Source organism: Camelus bactrianus, chromosome 31, assembly GCF_048773025.1.
Source record: "Camelus bactrianus isolate YW-2024 breed Bactrian camel chromosome 31, ASM4877302v1, whole genome shotgun sequence".
NCBI classification, from domain to species: domain Eukaryota; kingdom Metazoa; phylum Chordata; class Mammalia; order Artiodactyla; family Camelidae; genus Camelus; species Camelus bactrianus.
In genome coordinates this window covers 21313229-21332631 of record NC_133569.1, presented here as the reverse complement: position 1 = coordinate 21332631, position 19403 = coordinate 21313229, and the positions used below count along the sequence as shown (strand labels likewise).

General features: G+C 60.6%; 2 protein-coding genes across 7 annotated transcripts; both read right to left on the bottom strand.

Moving 5' to 3' along the window:
- Window positions 1-346: 346 nt before the first annotated feature.
- HR (HR lysine demethylase and nuclear receptor corepressor) lies at window positions 347-15620 on the bottom strand. 6 transcript variants are annotated; one of them, XM_074355515.1, is made up of 19 exons: window positions 15488-15620; window positions 13528-14178; window positions 12042-12822; window positions 10621-10771; window positions 10356-10543; window positions 8822-8989; window positions 8015-8104; window positions 7718-7833; window positions 6681-6762; window positions 6117-6280; window positions 5764-6000; window positions 5388-5553; window positions 5133-5226; window positions 4834-4964; window positions 4593-4712; window positions 4379-4494; window positions 2365-2529; window positions 1829-1957; window positions 347-1690 (listed from the first exon to the last, which is right to left on the bottom strand). In XM_074355515.1, exons 2-19 carry the CDS (start codon window positions 14137-14139, stop codon window positions 1628-1630), a joined length of 3573 nt encoding a protein of 1190 aa, XP_074211616.1. In that variant the 5' UTR covers window positions 14140-14178; window positions 15488-15620; the 3' UTR covers window positions 347-1627. The 6 variants fall into 6 exon arrangements, 5 of the variants coding, with proteins under 5 accessions (XP_074211616.1, XP_045372627.2, XP_045372629.2 ...); XM_045516671.2 differs by lacking the exon at window positions 15488-15620 and having other exon boundaries at window positions 13528-15481; XM_045516673.2 differs by lacking the exon at window positions 15488-15620 and having other exon boundaries at window positions 5133-5202; window positions 13528-15481.
- Window positions 15621-15661: 41 nt separating this feature from the next.
- HRURF (HR upstream open reading frame) lies at window positions 15662-16302 on the bottom strand. The gene has a single exon (XM_074355516.1). The coding sequence runs from the start codon at window positions 15764-15766 to the stop codon at window positions 15662-15664; it is 105 nt and encodes a 34-aa protein (XP_074211617.1). The 5' UTR covers window positions 15767-16302.
- Window positions 16303-19403: the final 3101 nt, after the last annotated feature.

Here is a 19403-nt window from a genome sequence, read left to right as displayed (position 1 = left end):
TTTTTGTCCCCTAGCCCATGGGAAATAATTAAAATAATCTCCCTTTGCAAACAATGGAAAAACCTAATTTTTTAAAAAATGAGGGATGATTATGTAAATCACTGCAAAGCCGCTTAAGGGGATATAAGCAGTCATTTAAAATAAAAGTCAGATAGCAGCACAGAAGTGATCAGAATCCCGTGGTAAAAAAAGAACCCCAGTATGAAGCACCCCAATTCAACCCTGTATAAAGCAGATTCCCTGGAGAAAATACTAGAAGGAAATATATGAAAATACTAATAGTGGTTGGACTGGAGGTGGGTTTATAGGGTTTTTTTTTCTTTTTTCTAAATGTTCGGAAAGTATATTAAGTTTTTAATAAAAAATTTTTATTTCATAAAAAAAAATTCCCCGAACCACCGCAGGAACAATTAAGTTTAACAATAGTCAGAGCATGTTGGGGCTGAGACGGACAAGGGCAGGGGAGCGGGTGGAGCCACACCAGAGGGCCCTGGGGTGGGGCGGGGCTGTCAGCTGTCTCAGGCAGCAGGTCAGTCCCAGGCCGGCGGCTTGGGGCCGGCCACAGGACACTGAGGGCAGAAGGCTGGGCAGGGGCGCTCCTGGGCCAGATGCCGGAGCTCCAGGTCAGGTCACACAGGAGAGCTGGGGAAGCCAGGTGTTTGCAGAGAGAGTTGGGGCACCCAGATCTGTGGTGCCACACAGGGAAGCCACCTTGATGCTATGGTCCAGGCCTCTGCCTGGCCCACTGTTGCTGTCAGGACCATCCTCAGGGGCAGCCCCCTGGGGAAGGCTCCATCTGCCCCTCAGTGGGATGGAGGGAACACCCCCCCACACCCTCCTCTACCAAGAAGAGCAGGCAGGAGTATTTGAAGTCCCTGTTACAACAGCCTCAGCCCCTTCCCACCCTGCTCCATTTCCACGTGTCCCCTCCCTCCCCAGTCCATGTGGCCTGCAGGAGCAGGGCCAACCACACTGGCAGCATTCACAAAACAACAGCCTTTAATGGAAATTGAGAAAGGAGGGAGGCAAGAGAGGGAGCAGGGACAGGGACTCGCCTGTACCATCTCCTCCAGCCAAGCCTGTGCAGTGTCCTGATGCCACCCCCTCCCCACACTTCACAGCTTTCTGGCCAGAGGGCAGGATGTTGGTAGCCCCTTGTCCAGCATGCCTGCAGTGCAAAGGCCCCCCCCAGGAGCTCGAGAGGATGTGGGTGGTGTAAGCAGAGTTTGGGCACAGGTGAGAGAGCAGAAGAGGCAGCAGCAGCAGGTGTTACTTAAGCCAGAATGATTCCCGAGGTCCCCAAGGAAGGGCTGTTTGTCCCCTGGGTCGGGGTGGGGGCAGGGGTTGGAGGGAGACAGTCACCCCCAGTGTGGGGCTGGTACCATGGAGAGGGGCGCAGGAGTGGAGCAGGTGCCGGCCTGCAAAGGGCAGGTGTGAGATTTGGTGGCACTGTGGTTGTTTTTGTTAGGGCCCAGATCAGGGGCAGGGAACGGGGTGCCCTGCTTGTGCCCAGAGTGGTGCTTGCGGAATTGACCCAAAGTCCCCAAGTCCCCCAGTGCCAGTCTCTGCTGAAGCTGAGCACTGGTCCGCCTGTCCCTCACCCCTAACCCAGACACCTGGGCTCCCTCTATTTTGCTTCCTGCAGTGTTCCCACAGCCACCTTCACTGCTTGGAACACAGCCCAGTCCATCTAGAAGAAAAAGAGAAGACAAGGAGTTTATAGTCACATCCTGGGGCTCCCCCCAGCCAAGAATACCTTCCTGGGCCCAGTTGTGCAGTAGGGGACCTTGAGCAGCACACTCAGGCTCCTGGCCAGTGTCACACTCACCTGGGCGTAAAGCAGGCGGTGGTCAGGGGATAGGCTGGGTCCCTGGTGGCAGAGCTGAGCAGAGAGGGCAGAGGTCTCCGGGGACAGGAAGTGCTGAGTGACGCTCACTGTGCTTACCAGGCCCTGCACCTGCTCCGGGAAGGGGGGAGGGGGCAGGAGAGTCAGTGCAGACTCGGGATGACGTACATACCCTGCCCCTCTGTCTCATCCCTGAGGTCTGCTTTCCAGAATGACCCCCATTCAGGCCTGAGAGCAGAGGCCCTGGATCCAGCACCAGACAACCCAAGGGGTGTGGCCAAACCCAGGCCTAGGGGATGCCAGAGACAGCAGAGTCGCCAGTGAGGACACAAAGGGCAGTTGGCTTGATGATTTCAAGACCACTCAGCTTCTCCTTTTCCCTAAATGGAGGCGTGACTTCCTGCCCTGCCTGGCTCTGGAGGCAGTTGAGAGGGACGAGTGTGTAAAAGGCTGGGGAATGCTTCTGATATCATGAGCTCTCTGCGAAGGCCTCGCCCGCCTGCGAGCTGGGGAAGCACCTGGTGGGGAGCCCCCGCGGGCACCAACACGGCCTCTCCAGGGGCCTGCAGCAGGGTCCAGCAGCTCACACCCCACTCCTCGCGCAGGCGCCGCCGCAGCCCTGCGTCCAGGTAGCAGCTGCCTGGGGTGCCAGGCTCCAGGTTTCCTGCCCCAGCAGGGCACACCTGAGAGAAAAGAAGGAGGAATGAGTAAGGGGAAAGCCGCAGGTAGGGCTGCAGGATGGCGCATGGACTCCCCAGAGGCTAGAGGCACAGGAAAAACCTGGAGCAGTCAAGCCTTGGAGGGCAGGTCGGGGAGGACATGGGGGTTGGAGAGAAAGGGGCAGGGTTGTGAGGGGCTGGGGCCACTCAAGTTGGCAGAACTATTTGGCTGGAAGGAGCTTAGAGGCAAGGATTAAGGCTGAAGCTAGGGGTCTAAATCCCCGCTTTTCCTGGGCTAGATGCCTCTCTGTCCCTGGCCCTGGGCCCTCTGCTCCCTCGTTCAGAGGTACCCCTTTCTCCAAAGCCCAGAAAGTCATCCTGCATAATCCCAACTCATAAAGCGTCGACACCAGGAGCTCTTAACTTGTGGAGTCCTGTGAACATCCCGAACTGTGTGCTAAATTATAAGTAGGCAGCTGTATGTCCCTGGGGAGAGGATCCAAAGCATTTGTCAGTCTTCTAAGATCCTCAGTCCGGAAAGGTAAAGCCACATGGAATTTCTGACTCCCTGTGGCTGGATGAACTTGCCTGTCCTCTGGAGCAGGCAAGCTTTGGGGGGACTTCCCCAGAGCAACCAGAGTGGGGAGCTCCCTGGGCAGATGGGGACTCATGGAGGCCAGGGCCCAGGGAACACCTGTAGAGGTGAACGCCAGCATCACCCTCCAGCTGGCCACCGGCTACATCCACCTCTTCAGCTAGGACCTCAGCAATTACCCTTGGGCTTAGAGCTCAGGCCTCCAGGACTGGACCGCAGGGAGAGGGGAGGCTGGTGAGTCAGGTAGGGTAACTCCAGGCAGGTGCTGAGGAAGAACATTCTGGAACTGAAGCAGTGTTTCCCAGGCCACCCAGTGAGAATGTGCCCCTCAGACCCTCCCTGTGAATCACTGGGTTTGGCCGTACGGGACGGCCCACAGCTGGCCACACCCAGACCAGACAAGGCCCCCTGTGTATGAAGGTGTGCTTCGGTCTGCTCCCCTCTGCGCGCTCCAGCACCTGTGTGTGTGTCTGCAGCGCTGTGTGATCCGTCGGTGTGTCTGCAGATGTGCACGCCTTGGGGCAGGAGGGTGGTGGTGGACAGCCACTTGGACACCTGCACGTTTGTGTGTGTGTGTGCGTGCGTGCGTGTGGCTGAGCGTAGCGACACTTCGTGGCATCTTTTCTCCAGCACAGTCAGAGCTCATCTGGACTCTGGAACCGCTGGGACACACCCTCCGCTGGCCAGAGCCTCTTGCTCACCCCCTCCTCTTCTCCTCCCCTGCCCCCTCTCCTGGTCCCTTCTTCCCTCCACCTAACACACTGCCCCCTCAGCGCTTACTTGCTAGCATCTCAAAGGACACCTCCTCATAAGATGCAGAGGAGGAGAGCAACAGGATGGATTTTCAGGCAGGTTTCCCATTGGCCTGCCAACGCAGACCCAGAGCCCATGGAGTGTAATGACCCAGGCTGGGAACAGCCACAAGCTCAGGGACTAGCTTTACCATTCAGCCTCAGTTTTCTCATCTGTGAAATGGGAAAGCAGCAGTACCTACCACATAGGTTGGTTGTGACAGTTAACAGAGATAGTGTACCTAGGGCCCTTGGCACAGAGCCCAGCCTGCAGCATCTCCTGCTTCATTTCATCATTGGGTCCTACTTCAGCCCCTACCCTTCCTGTTCACCCTACCACACGCCACTCATAAGGGCCCACTCTGCCTTCTCTGCACCTGTTGAGTCCAGCTCACCTGAGGCAGGGGGGCGAGCACACGGGGCACACACAAAGGGAGAGCTTCTGGGGCTGGGAGGGGAAGGGGCGGGCTCCCAGCTCCCTCCTCACCATCTGGAGAAAGCGGCGGATACGCTGGGCGTCCTGTGCCCGGAACACATGCCACACGGTGCTGACCTGGCTGCCCGGAGACCAGAGCCCCTCCCCATCCAGGCCTGAGAGGAAGTCTGGGGGAGAAAGACAGCTCAGGAGGGCCCAAGGCCTGCAGAGACAGCACCTCACCTTCACAGCTTGTGCCCACCCCTGCTTCCGGCCGAGGACGCACCTTTCTGTGCCCGGTGCCAGGCAGGCAGTGGGGCTTCAGCACATACCAGGACGCTGACCAGGTCAGTCACCTCCACACAGAGGTTTTTGGTCCCCAGGTGCCCACGGTGTGGGCTCACACCTGAATGGAGGTAGAGAAAGGACAGCTGGGAACAGGCCCCCGGACCTTGGCACGTATGCACGTGAACACGGAGATGACAGGAAGAGGGTAGGGACTGGGCAGGAACAGAGTGGACACTCACCATAGGCTGCCCACAGCTGGGGCTCCAGTGGACGCAGGACAGGGCCCGGTGGGAGGTAGGAAGCCAGGTTGAGTTTCCCATGGTGGGCACAGTACTCTGGGAGGGGCAGGCTGGCGGCCAGGTTCTCCACCCTGTGTGTGTGGGAGGGGTCATGCCCAGCAGGCTCGACCCAGGCACCAGAGGCCCCATCAAAGCCCCCCACAACTAAGGTAACTCCCTGAGGCAAGCATGGAGCACTGAGGATCACGGAGCAAAGGAGGCGAGGAAGAGAGGCCCGGCCAGTTCTCGGTACCACACACCTGCTTGTGTCCTCGTCCCCCAGAGCTCTGTGCAGCAGGAGGACGGAGCCCTCATCTGACTTTGGACGAACTAGGGGAGGAGACAGAAAGGCCACTGGCCCAGGGAGGAACCTCCTTGGCCCAGACGCCCCTGCTTCTCTGGCAGCAGCAGAGTCCGGTTTCTGTACTGGACGCCGCCCCCAGGGCCGCTCTGGGACTCTGCTGCCCCTCAGCTCGGGCTCCCAGCTCCCTCTACCCCACGTTAGGGACACTCACCCTCAGGCCGGGAGAATCCCTCCCAGAATGTCGTGCTGCCCAGACCTGCGGGCTGCGGAGGCCCGAGGGGAGTCAGTGCCTGCACCTGGCCTCCAAGGGCCCCGAGAGCTTCCGTCCCCCACAGGTGGCCTTGCAGTGTCCTCTGAATCCCTGACACCAACACGGGCTGTAGTGGGGGCAAAAGGGGGATGGGGGAGAATGGATGGGGCGCCCAATATGGCCAGGCTGGGGCGTGTTGTAGGGGAACCAGAACAGCGTGGAGTCAGCCCTGTTGCTCCCTCTGAGTGAGGGACCCCGTCTGCCTGGGTCTGGGGATCAAGGCCCTGAGGGTAGGCGACGGCGTGAGAGCTGGGAGCACCGAGGCAAGGAGCCTCACCTGGCCCTGCCTCCAGTGTTCCTGAAAGAGATGGAAGCCCCGCCGAGGCCTGGGCTCCTGCAGCCAGAGCAAAGCTCCAGGGGGAGGCAGCCGGGGCCGCACCGGTGAGAGGGGCAGGCCCAGGCCCTTGCGCAGGCCTGGCCCGGCCCGCAGCCCGGGCCCCAGGGCTTTCTCCTGGATCTTCCGCTCCACGACTTGTGCGATGATACTGTCCAGGATGTTGGTGATGCGGTCGTCCTGCGGGGAGGGAGAGATGGAGGGGCAGGAGTGCTCAGGACATGCTGGACCCTGCAGGGCAGGCCAGCCCAGCCTCAGTCCCAGGCCCCCAGCCCTCCCTTCGTGCCCTCGCTCACGCTGGGCAGGGCCGGAGTGACAGGGGCGAAGGCCATGTGTATCCGTTCATGCCCCAGGCAGAGTTTGACAGCAGTGGAGGCCAGCAGTTCACAGAGAGAGGGACAAGGCAGGGGCCCTCGGCCAGCACGGTCCTCTGCTGGGGTCTCCGTGGAGTCTGGAGTCTCTGTCAGGGAGAAAAGTGATTAGTGAGGGGCTTCACCTTTCTCTCGAGGCTCCATTGCCCACCTGCTCTTCCCTCATCTCCTGGCTGAGTTGGCTCTGTCCCACTGGCATTGCCCATCTCAGCTCTGCTTGGGGTACGCTCACCTCCCACCAGCCTTCCTGCCAGCATCTCCAGGACCTCTCCATAGGAGGAGCTCAGAACAGAGGTCTGGCTGGTGAGGGGTTAGGAGGCTTGCCCTAGATTTTATTTAGATTTATTTTCTCTAGAATGACTTGAGAAGAGTGACCGTGATTGTGGGGCAGGCGGGGTGTGGCTAAAGCAATTCCAGTCTCTCTCAGGGGGCTCCAACTGGCCCAGCCTCCCCTGCGCGCGGCCTCAGCGAGGGGCAGGGGCTGCTCACCCTCTTTGATGTCCTTGGTCCTGTTGGTATCTCCGTTGCAGGAAGGCTGAGGAGTTGGGGGAGTTTCCACCGTCGGCTCCTTCTGTTAGACCCATCCGCCACCCACCAGACAAACCAGAGATTTAAACATGGCAAACGCAACTCAATCAACTTCAGCCCACGGGTATTAACAGTGGACCCTTCTAAGTCCTAAGATCGTGTTTACAAGGAGCAAAATGTCACACAATATAACATTAGGTGGAAAAAAGTTGCCCATGGACGTACACATACAGTGAGATCTAAAGTATACTTAAAAGAGACTGGAATAAATATACAAGCAAATGACTGGGAAGAAGAACATCAAAACGATAACCATGGCATTTTAAGCTGTTGCTGTTTTCTTCCTTAATCTTGTCTGTATTTTCCAAATTTTCCGCAATGGGAATGCACACGGTGTCTGGCACATAAAAGTCATTTGATACACTATTTCTTGGGGGGGGGGTGAGGGAGGTTAATTACATTTAGTTATTTATTTTTTAGAGGAGGTACTGGGGATTGAACCCAGGACCTTGTGCATGCTAAGCATGCACTCTAGCATTTTGAGCTGTACCCTCCTTCTTGATAAACTATTTCTTGAATGAATGACTTCTACAATAAAAATACGAAGTTTGTAGACACTTTCTAAATGTACACTGAGCACTAGCTCTGTGTTAGGTGCAGGGAATACTGGGAAGGTGGGTCAATGCTCCGCCTGCAGGAGCCAGTGGCTGGGGAGGGAGAGGCAGACTCGCCAGCCAGCAGCTCGAGCCAGATGTGGAAGTGCTGAGCTGGGAGGGGACAAAGGGTGGCGGGCAGAGAGTGATGACTTCTGCTGGGCAGGGAGGTGGAGCAGATGCTAGAGCTCACGCCCTGTATCCTCATCCCCAAGGGAAGAGGAGAAGTAGCCTGATTTCACCCAGCATCTATGTCTCTCTTCATTCCCATCAAAGAAAAAAAAAAGGATCAAATCCTACTAAGGTCAGTAATTTGCAGACACACTGCCTGGCCCTGCTTCTTACCTGCTGGCCCCCATCCCCAGGGGTCCACACCCGGGCATCAGCTTGGCAGGGGCAGTGCCCCCGGATGTTAAACTTGACCCAGACCTGGTGCACTGCAGTGCTTAATTCTGCCAAAGCTGTGAAGGGGAGAGGGGAGGTAGAATTTGCTGGTGAGTGCAGGCAGGAGGCCACCCCTGTGCTGCTTGGCCTCACCAACTGGGAGAGCATGGGATCTGGCAGTGGAGGGACATCCAAACAGGAAGCTGGTCTCCCCCAGGGCCCGCCCTCTGTACGCCCCACCCCTCTGTGAGAGCTCACCCTGGCTGGAGACAAACTGGGTAAGCATCAGGGAACAGGCACTGTGCCCAGCCTCCTGGGCACACTTCTCCGTGGACTGTTCCTGACAGCCTGTAGGGTAGGAAGGGGGAAGCTGTGGGTCAGGAAATCAAGGTGACCCCAGGTTAAGGTCAGGGAAGAAGGGCAAGGGCATGATATCCAAGTCCGGGGCCTTGACAATCTATAAAACATGGGCTTTCTGGGAAACTTGGGTTCAGTAGTGACATAAGATCTTTTGCTTGCAGAACACAGAGGCTTTAATGTGCATTGCAAGGCTGCAAGATAAACTTGTAGAATACGGTGTTCCCAAAGGTTTCTGACCCTGGAGCTTTTTTTGGCCGTGTCTACCGGGAAATTTCAAGTGTGGAGGTGGCTGAGTTGAGCCAAGGGAGAGAAAGTGCAGGACTTGGAATCCGAAGACCTGAGCTTAAATCCTGGACCCAATACTTACTAGCTGTGTGACCTTGGACAAGTCACTTAACCTCTCTGAGTTTTTCTCATCTGGAGGATGAAGGCAATAATACCCACCTTACCATGTTGTAAGGTTTAAAAAGGTGCCAGCTGAGCAAAGTGAGGGGCAGAGACTAGGCACTCGACTTCTTTTAAGGGTGAGCAAGGATGTGGGCACAGCCCTCTGATCCGGGAAGAGGGAAAGGCCTGCTCAAAGGGGCACTGAGCAGTGGTGGCTGAGGCCGAGGGTGGGGAGGGAGGATTCCTTGGGGAGAGGCTGCCAAGAATTGGCCACAATCCTTGGAGCAGCCCTTCCGAGGCCCCCAGTTCCTTTCCTACCTGCTCTCTCCCTGGCCCTCCCAGCACTCGCCATGCGGCTGCAGGCCACACACAGCCTGCGGCTGCAGCGGGGGCACCGCCAGTGGGTGTTGAAGAGTTCGTGGTGGCAGCGGCTGCAGCAGCGTGGAATGCCCGGGTTGTCCTCTGCCCCCGCTGGCTCCTGGCCTGCTGACCACGAGAGAGAACCGGGTCAGAGGGGCCTCAAGCCACCGGCCACTTTGAGGACCTCATAGGGGAGGCCTCCAGGAAGGGATGGACATACAGGAGCAGTTTCCACCAAGAGGCTGCCCCAGAAGGGAGACAGGCCCCTTACAGACACCCCGCCAACCCTCCCAGGGCAGTGCAGGCCTCACCTCCCCAGTGCCTGCCTCAGGGCTTCCCAGGCCACACCAGTCCCAACACAGCCCATCATCCACCTCCCTCCCTCGCGGGCGCTGTGTCCTCGGAGGACTCTGCGTCTCAGAAGAGGAAACCTTAGTAGGAGGCTGCTCTCTCCCTCACCCAGCCTCAGACTAAGCCCTTGTTGGCAGGAGGGAGGAGGCCAGTGAGCACACGTTCACTTACTCATTCGACAAACACCTTGTCCCATCCCGGGCTCCGGGCCGGGGATTCGGAACTGGTCAGGACCCGGCGCTTACCCTCCCAGCACTCACATCGCAAGGGGGGAGATGAACTCATAAACACAGCAATGATCATGGCATCACGGGGTGGGTGCCAGAGTACAAAAGTGGGACGGGTGGGGACAGCTGGCCAAATGCGCCCCGAGCGGTGACTAAGTGTTCATTCACCAGGTAGGAAGGGAGGGGAAGGGCATTCCAGACAGAAGGAACAGAGGATGCCAAGGCCTGAGGGGGCGGACAAGCTCAGGTGAGCAGAGAGGCCTGGGCAGAGGTGATGCGGTGTGCCAGGAATCCGGGTGGAGGGAAGGGGTGGGGTGGACAGGGGTTGGCTGTGAAAGAGGAGGGGAATGGGCTTCCTGGGGCAAGAGGGAGCCACCAATGGGCTCCACTCAGGGAGTGACAGCATCACAGGTGCGTGTTTTCTAACATCCCGTGGAAGAGGCGCAGGAGGGGCAGCCTAGAGCCTAAGGGACTATCTGAACGCCCCTCGCCCTGTCAGTCTCCAACCTCAGCCCCAAGCCTACCAGCCTCCTAGGGCCCAGGGCCCATGAGCCTGCCGCCCGGAAGCCTTCCTTCCCGCGCAAAGCCGCAGGGAGCTCCCTCGCCTCTGGGTGATCTTGCAGACACTTGGCACTCAGTCTTGTTTCCCCAACAAGCCCAAAGCTCTTAGAGAGTCGAGCCAGACCAGGTTTTACACCTTCCCAACATCACCCGCCCAGGCCAGAAACCAGAATACAAGTTGACTCAGAGCCTGAGCTGGGAAAAAGGGCGAAGCAGGGCAGGAGCTCTCCCGAGGTGGCGGTGGCAGCAGGACCAGCAGTGCTGTGGGAGGGAGGCCCCACGCTCCCTGTGAAAGCACTGACCACAGGACCTGGCCCTCCTGGGATCCTGAATACCCTGTGGGGCCTGCTCACCTTCCCGCTGGGCCCAGGCCAGGGCCTCCCGCTCCCTCCGCAGCAGGCGGCACAGTCGCTCTCCCAAAGCACTTAGCAGGTGCTTGGCGAGGCCCACGCTGAGCCCGGCCTCTGGGCCAGACCCTCTTCCCTCCTCAGAGCTGGCTGCCGAGTTTTCCTCCTGCTGCTGCTCCCCTCCCAGAGGCAACCTGGAGGCAGGGCAGAGGAAGGTGAGGTGGGAGCCCCAGTGGGAGGATGCTGGGGGCCTCCAGGGCAACAGGCTCACCTGGGTACTGGCTGGGAGTGACAGGCCAGCCCTCCCGCCTCGCCAGCTGCCTGGGCACAGCTTTGACACTGAGTGATGCCCACTGGGGGAGCCGCGCAAGGTGTATCGGGAAGCCCTGGGTCCTGGAGGCTGGCCCTGCCGTCTCCCGGTCCTGAGGGGACAATGCAGCTGGTCAGGGGGCTTCTGCGAACCCCAGGCCCTGCCTTAGCACCCAGCCCGTCTCCACGCAGAGCCAGCCCGCCCTCTAGGCCCAGGCCTATGAGGCCTGATTCGGAACTAGCTAACAGGCAGCCAGAAACTTCATCAAAAGGCTGAGTGAAGAGGCTGTGAATTCCCTGATGTGGGCTGATGGGCCGAGAGGAGGGCTCTGCCGTGCTGGGCCTAAGGTTGGGGCAGCTAGGACGCAGGATCCAGTTGGTGCAGACTTTGGATAGCGCTGCCTCAGGATCAGTGATACTGCTGGCTGCCTGGCAGTGTGAAGAGGCAATCCTGACGTGGACGGAGGGCGCCGGAAGGTGAGAAGGCTGGAGAGTTTCAACACAGGCCACAGGTGCTGTAACCCAAGAAGGCAGAGGGGCCAACAGCTTCCCAGCCCCAGGCAGAGGCCCGGGAGAGCGTGGACAGACCCATGCCAGGTGCAGGGTGCTTGGGCAAGGCCAGCGAGAGTCCTGATCCAGGCTGGGCAGTCCAGGAGGCCAAGAAACCGAGGTGATCCCGAATCACTGAGGCTGGGGCTGGCAGTGCCAGAACTCTCCATGAGGGGCACAGTGTGACAGAGGGGTCCAGGATGTGCCCAAAGTCCTAGCAGAGTCCAAACTGAGTTTCCATGGTCCGACTTGCTTAGAGAGTAGTTGTTTGCTCCTGAGACAGGACAAGGGGACCTTCAGGAGAGGCAATCTCCCCGACGAGAGATTCGTGGCACGAATAATCACAAAGATGACTGTTCATTGAGTGCTTACTGGGTGCACTTTACGCAAATGATAGCACTAATCTTTGCGGCAGTCTTGAGGTATGTCTTGAGCAGTATGAGGTAGGGCTGTCCTTATCCCCATTTTATAGATGAAGAAACCGAGGCCCAGAAAGGTGAAGTAACTAGCCCCAGGGTCACACAGACCCAGTCAGCAAAGTCAGGACTCAGGCACTCTGACTCCAGAGTCCATGCTCTGAACACTGTCATTACACTGCCACCAACACACCATGGCTTGGGAGGAGGCAGATGACAATAGAAGCCACTTGCTGGAAGGCTCTGGCCTGTAGATGCTAAGGAACTCCCAGAGAGCTATCCCATCCAAGTGGGAAATCAGACAGTTGGGTGTGATCTACTCATAAAGTGCCTACTGACCTCACCTCCCCGCAGAGCCCCCGCCCTGGCCGTGCCCTCCCAAGTAGGGCCCCCTGCGGCCCCTCCCCTGCCCCCTTACCTCTGTGGTCATCATGCTGTTCTGTCTCCTCCTTGTTCCCAAATGATGAGTCCAGCACGTCCTGCCAACCTCTGGCCCCCCGCCCTGGGAAAGGGCCGGATGCGCGCTTGGCAGCTGGGCTGCCCACTGCTCCCTGGACCTCCGGGCTGCCTGCTCTCTTGAGGGCCCGCAGCTGAGCGGCTGGGCTCTCCTCCTCCCCAGGGAAGCTATCTGGGCACCCAAACTGCTCAGAGTGTCGTGTGAGCCATGTCCTCTTCAGCTTGGTGTGATGGCTGGGTGGGCAGGCCCTGGGACCAGGGGCCTTGTTTGCTTCCTCGCTGGATTCACTGGGCCCACTGGGGTCCCCCTCCAGGCCCTCCTGGCACTTCCCACAAGGGCCAAGACTTCCATCTCTAGTGGGTGGGTGAGATGAGCAACAGCCCACCTGGGTGGCAGGAGGCCCAGGAGAGGGGCACTTTGATGTGGCTGACGGCCCCAGCTGGTACCCAAGGCTCCCACCTCCTGGTACAGACCAGACATTGCCAAGAGTATGAACCAGGCCTGGGGAGCAAGTGGGCCAGGGGGTCCGGGGAACAGTGTCTGGATGCCCCAGGAGAAGAGGACAAAGATTCTGATGCCTGCTGACTCCTGTCTCTCCATCCCTCTGGTGGACTGAAGGGTGTTCCACTTCCCCGGTTCTTTGGAGATGCCCACCAGGGGCTAAGCCCAAAACCCCAGGTTCCACAGTTGCCAGTGGCTCTTTTGCCAGCCTGAGAACGCTTGGATCCTTGTGGTGAAAGCCCTAAAGAGAGGAGAAGGGATTAAGCCAGTGATGACTTTGGTTCTCAGAGCTTAAAAGGATGAGCTGAACTGACAACCAGCAGGTATGAAACTTTGTGGCCTTAAGGGTTGTGAAAATACTGAAGAACTCACATACTGGTCCCCTAACTGCCTCCCTCATAGCCCTGGCTACCCCCCGATCTCTCCCCAGGGTTTCTCAGACCTCTCCACCATCCAGCAGCTAAAGGGTTGATACCTGGCACAGCCAAAGAGCCTGCAGAATCTATTCAGACTGTGCGATGCTCTGTACCATGCTGCACTGAAAATATTCTACATCTCATGCCTGGGCGCCAGGGACACTTGTGGGGAACGTACAGGCCTGGGGCCCCCTGCACACACCACTCCTGGATAGAAGGCTTTGTCGGCCCCTCCCCCAGGACCAGACCACACATTCTGAGGCCCCTGTTCCCAGGGCCTTGTTCTGGGTGGACAATGGGTGAGTCAATTCCTGAAAGGGCCTACAGGCAGGGGAGGCCTGATGAGATGGGTTTGCTCAGAAGAGGAATTGCTTGGGGTTGACTGTGAGCTGACAGGCTCCTCCTTTGCCCAGGTACCGCCTTATCTTTCCATCAAAATGGAAGAGCAGAGTGCTTTGGTCCTGGCAGTGTCGCTCGGGGACCAATGAGCCAGCCTGAGCCCTAGGTACCCTCTCTGCTCCAACACTCACCTTGCTGCCTAAGCTGAAGGTAGAGGGCACTTTGGGCTGGCCCCCGGAGTACACCCAGGGGTGTGGGTCCAGAGGCCAGTCACGTGGATGCTCTGGGGGCAGGCTAGACACTAGGTAGGGTGGCAAGCAGGTGGGCACCCAGAAGGGAGCTCGCTCCAGGATCTTGGTCTCTAGAAGGAAGGGGCAGTGCAAGGGCCGGAAGGCCACAGGGTCACTCTTGGGATGGCTACCGCCATGCTCAGGAATCAGGGGGTCATAGCGAGGTGGGCACGCAGACCCGCAGAATGCCAGTGGATGGGTAAGCATCGCTTCCTTCCAGCGCAGCCCCTCCCTGCTGCCCAGCCAGCCAGCCTTTCTCTCCCCATTCCGGGGGACTTCACCCTCCACCAGTGGGAGCATGTCCTTGGGGCTCTGGGGGAAGCCAGTGGGAAGCCAGGAGCCTGGGGTGCTCAGGACACCCCTCCAGAAGGGAGCGGGCTCTCCCAGGCACATTGCCGCAGGGTGCAGGCCATCTCGCGGCGGGGTATCCGGCTCCTGTCCCACGATGCCGTTCTCAGGGACTGTCTTCTCCCAGGCTGGGGCGTCCTTCAGGAAGCTGGGCGTACTCTCCATCACTCTCCTGCCCTCATGGGGCTCTCCCAGAGTGGGTCCCTGGAGCATAACCACCAGAGCATGGGCTTCTTAGGCACATGCCCGAAGCACCCTACCACCCGGCACAGAGTGGGCACCGCCCTGGCAGCACAAAGGCGCCTCAAACCAGTAAGGCAAGTGCCAACCTACAACTGGGCTCCATGCTGCCTGCCTACATGTGACTCCAAGGACCCGCATGGGTGGGATGCTCCAGTGTGGGTCGGTCACCCCTTCCCCAGAATGCCTGGGACTTGACAGCCCACCTGGGATTTGACAGCCCACCTGGGCCAGAGCCCCTCAGCAGATTCTGCCATTTCTAAGATGACATATCCTGGCCTTACTGAGCCTGGAACTGGTCATGAGCCGCGGGGAAGCACAGGGGGCAAGAACCCAAACGATGAGCTCCATGGAAGGCACTGCACTGGGAGACAAGACGTCTGGATCCTGGCCCTGATCCAGTCACCTGCTGTGTGACCTTGGGCAAGGCATGTCACTCCTTTGGGCCTCGGTGTGTCCTTGTGTAAAATAGGGCTGGGAAATGGGCAGTTTCAGAGGCCTGTTCCCACACTGCAGTCAGTCCTGTGGCTCTAGGGGAGACTGCCGGCCCACCCCCGACCCCTCAGCCCCAGCCAGGCTTGTTTGGGTGGAAAGCGAACGGAGAGCAAGCTGGAGTCATTGGGAAGGGCGGCAAGGCAGGGCTGCCGGCAGGAATCGCTCCCTACTCCTGGGCAGCCAGGAGTCTGCCTCTTCCCTGAGCTCTTCGGTTCCTTGGCTTCTGAGGCAGAACGAAGGACAACTGCTGAGGGCCGGGATCTCCACCGCTGCCCCCAAGGGAAGGAGTGAGCCACCACAGGAGAGCAGGGTTAAGAGGCCTCAGCCGGGATGGGTCAAGATGCCACAGTGCCGGGGCCGCCGGTGGACGTCGGTAACTGTACGCCCGGCTGGTGCGGAGCGAAGGAGGCGGGGAAAGCGGGCTGGGCCCCAGAGGGAGGCAAAGGAGGGAAAATTGAACGTGCGTGCAGAGGACCAGGATGACAGGTGGCACCAGAGCCGCAGCGCACTCCCGGCGCGGCCACCTCGGCCCACTGAGGGGAGCCCCAGGAAGGAGGCGAGGCGGCCCGGGGAGCTGTGACGGAGAGCGCTCGGGGTTTTCGGGGCCGCAGCTCCGACGCGGTCCGGCCCCGTCGGGCATCCTAACTTTCAGAGCTGTGGCCCTGCCCTGAGGAGCAAGGGGAACTCGCTCCCTGCATGCGGCGCGGGCTTGGCTCAGAAATGCCCCGCCGCGGGTGTCCCCAGCATACGCACGCCTGGCGCCCCTCTCGGCACTTACCTGGGCTTCACGGGCCGGGCGCGGCGCGGGCGGCGGCGGTCGTGGTGGCCGACGCCGGGCGCCCTCTCCCCATGAGCCGGCTCCGGGGCCTCCCGGCCGGCGGGCGAGGACTCGTTCTCCCGCTCTCCGCTCAGCGCGCTCGCGCTCTCTTTCCCCCGAGGCGGCGGGGGCGCTCTAGGATCGCAGGTTGGAGGGGTCGGACTCCGGGATCTGCAGGATGCGGCACACGGCGCGGATCGGCCGCACCAGCTTCTGGGCCAAGGCCGTGGGTTGCGCCATGGGACGCCGAGACTCCGTGCTGCGCCGCGGGGAGGGCCGGGCCGAGGCTAGGAAGCGGGTGTCCCCGGAGGGAGAGGGGGAGCCGGGCCGGGGGGAACGCGCGCCCCGGGTCGGAGATGGCCGAGTTGGGGGGAAAGGCCGAGGGGCCGGGGGAGGGGGTCGTGCCTGGAAGGGGGGCCGATCCCGCTACCCGGGAGAGAGGCACCAGCGAGGGCGCAGCACGGCGCAGCGCGGCTAATGGAGGGAGAGCCCGGCGGAGAGCGCAGCAGGACCTCCGATCGCCATCGCCAGACGCGCAACTGAGAGTGGGGAAGCTGCTCCGCCGGTTTCCTCCTCCAGCACCCTGCGGGAAACAGGAGCCCGTGATTTGGCGGCCCCGCCTGGGCCTGCCCCCTCCCGGGCCCCGGGGGCTTCCGCCAACGCCCCGGCGATGCCACCGGCTGCGCAGGGGGAGAATGAGCCCTTTGTTCCCCCCTCCCCCCCGCGGCACCCGGGCGCCTGCCGAGAGAGGCTCCCCCGGGGCAGCGTGCCAGCTTCCCAGCTGCCCCACCCTCCCGTGGGCCCGGCCCCGGAGCCTGGCAGGCGGGCAGCACCCCCACTATAGGTGCCAAGCCCGGGAACTGGAGCAAAGGGCGGGAGGGGCCGGACCAGGCCACGATGGGGCGGGGTGCCCCCTGGGGTGCCAGGGCAGGGCGGCTGGGAGGGGGCAGTGCCAGAGCTGGCAGGGGCAGTCGGGTTCTCACGGGTCAGTGATGGGTGCTCTGACCCATGCCAGCCACCCGGTGCCTGCTGGACCACTAGCTCCTGGTCCTCTTCAGCTCTGGCACATGGGCACATCCCGCTGGCCCAGGTCTGCCCTGCCTGGTCCTCATCTAGTCAAGCTCCTCTTCACTATTTCAGACCTAAGCCCCTTCCTGGGGCGCAGTGTCCTGCCTTGGCAGTTCTAGAAGGGTGTAGGCTCTAGAATGTCCCTGCTCTGAGGGCCTCGGTTTCACCAAGTGTCCGAAAAGGAAGTGCGACCAGATGTACTCCACCACCTGCTCTAGCTCCGTGTTCTGGGGGTCTACCCCATCCTGTGCTCCTGGTGTTTCCAGGCCCAGCACTGGAGAGGAGCCCATGGGAGTGGCTCCTGGGAGGGAGTAGAGAGGAGGAGAGGAAATGGGAAAGCAGGGCACCCTCCACCCGAGGAAGCATCCTGGCTCCTCTGCGGGGGTGGTTCCAGAGCACAGACACAAACAGACAGATTCAAACACACACAGACAGATTCAGACACACACAGAAACCCACACGCCCAACGGGCGCTTCCCTTCCCCTCAGGCACCCACCTCCCACCCTGAGATTCCCCTGCCTCCCTGTGGAAGCCATCCTTGGCCTGCCTTCACCCAGTCTGAGACAGAGGCAGGGCCACCCTACCCAGCCCCATTCCATGGAAGGATGAGGTCTCAGATGCCTCTAGCCTTGTCCCAGGTCACACCGCCATCCCTGGAGAGGGAAGCCGTGAAGGGCCAGGAGGGAAACTTCCTCCCAAAAGACTGAATGGAAGCAGGGATCCTTCCATCAGCTGAGAAGAGGAGGGGTCCTGAGGGAGGAGGCCTGAAATGTCTGGCACTGGCAGGACTGGGGTCATGTTGGCATCAAGTCTCCCAGCCCCTTTGCCTTCCCCCAGAGGCTGGCTCTGTGGCAGGGCAGGCTGCTAGGGGTTGTTTACACGATTGAGTTATTAGCACTCCCTTCCTCCCCCAGCTCCCCCGAGGGGTGGCCTGGACCTGAGTTTCCCAGGGGAAATGATCCTGGAGGGTCTAACAGGGACTGCAGTCCTGAAGCCCCAAGCCCCAGCCTCCAGCTCCAGGCTGGCTCCGGGGATGCGGACGGGGGCTGGGGTGTGCCTGTGGTCCCCCATCTGTGTCCTCTGGCAACCAAGCTTGTGGCAGAGTCCGGGGGGAGATTCCTGTGGCTTGAGGCCTAGAAGAGGCTGGGCAGGACAGGGTGGGAGCCTGGGCTGTCCAGGGCCTCAAGGGCCTGTCACTGTCATCTCCAAAGGGGGAACGGGGACTGTCCCAGGGGAATGGGACAGACACCTCCCCCCACCCCATTTGCCAAGTCTGCTTTGTCAGATCACAGTTTTTGGACTTAACCAGGACCCTCAGGACAGGCTCCTGAAATGCACAGGGGGTCGTGGGAGGTGGGGTGGGGGAGTCCCTGTCCACCCTCACCCAGCACCCCATCACGCTCTACAGCCGGGGCCCCAGGCCCACGGAGCCCTTGTGGCTGGCTGTTCTGTGCCTGAGGACAGAGCAGATCTGAGGAGATACACAAAGACACAAACACAGAGGGAAATCCACACAACGTGCGGCCACAATGCCCGATCCGGGGACAAAGGCGAGCTGACCCGCACCCCCAGGCTCGCGTGGGCCCACTCCGGCCCCGCACCGACCCCTCGAGAGCGCTGACACACACACACTGATACACACGTTCCCGCTAACACGCGCAGCAGCACTCATGAACCAGCTGCCCTCACGCTGTCCCCAGAGCCCCTTACCTGGGCAAGCACAAGTGCCCCTCGGGTGGAGCAGCCCCCTGCCCAGGGGAGGGCAGCAGGCGGGGGCGGGGGAAGGAGCCCCGGAGAGTCAGGCCAAGCTGCCACTAATCCGGGCGGGGAGAGGGGGGGCACCCACGTCAGAGCGGGGACTGCCGGGTGGAGGGCATCTGAGGACATCCCCTCCCACACACGCGGCCGTCTGGGCACCTAGCCCTACTTCCCCAGCCCCTCCATCCTTCAGACAGCTGAGGCTGGCCTCCCCCCACCCCACCCCCCACCCTTGTGGCAACGCCTGGGGCGGGGGCATGGGGGAGGGGGAATACCAGGGAGAATTCTCCCAGGACCTGTGGGGAGGGGCAGAGGAAGGGAAGTGTGGAGATGCTTCTGGAGCCAGGAGGAAGCTCTGCGGCAGATGCCCCCTCCCCTCTCACCCACCCACCCACATCTCTGACCTAATTCCTCTTCTCAGTCCGCACCTCCCCAGAGCCCCTCCTCCTTCCCCCCAACCTTCCCTCCCCTGCAATCTAGCCACCCCGGTAGAGAGAGCCACCTCATTCTGCCCCCAGGCTCAGGACCTTCCGCCCAGCAACCCAGCTCTGGCCCCCAGGATTTCCTGAGCGGAGGGCAGCATCCTCCCGCTGGGCTTCTTCCCCCTACCCTGCTACTGGGCATCCCAGTCCCTGATGCTGGGCGGGGGATAAGGGGCCAGAGCCCGGGTGCTCATCTCCTCAACCCTCTCAAGGGTGGGGCAGTGCCAGCCAGGACTCCCCAACTCAACCACGGGACGGGGCTGTGTTGAAACAAAAGGCCATCTATGCTGCTGCCACCCAGAGCAGCAGCTACAAATGCGGCAGGGGGGCCGCTGCACATGGAGGCCAGACCCAGGGAAGGTGGGCCAAGGCAAGGGGAGGCTGAAGAGACTGGGAGATGGAGGAGCCACCTGAAAGGTCCAAGGGACAGTGGGGCTGTGGGGAAGAGGGAGAAGGGAGAGCCAGGAATGAAGGGCCACCTGCACCTGGGAACTTCGAGGCAATGGGGGCGACCCTCAGAAGCAGGCAAGGTGGATGGGGAGGCCAGAGTGAGCACAAACTGAGCAGG

Bases quoted from the DNA above. Each gene is read 5' to 3' on its own strand.
- HRURF (XM_074355516.1), bottom strand. From the start codon at position 15,766: ATGGCGCAACCCACGGCCTTGGCCCAGAAGCTGGTGCGGCCGATCCGC.
- HR (XM_045516671.2), bottom strand. From the start codon at position 14,187: ATGCTCCAGGGACCCACTCTGGGAGAGCCCCATGAGGGCAGGAGAGTG. The intron at 8,105-8,821 runs GTAGGAAAGGAA...CCTACCCTACAG, and splicing joins GAGGGCCAGGGAGAGAGCAG to GCTGTCAGGAACAGTCCACG. The intron at 2,530-4,378 runs GTGAGGAGGGAG...CTTTTCTCTCAG, and splicing joins TCCGCCGCTTTCTCCAGATG to GTGTGCCCTGCTGGGGCAGG.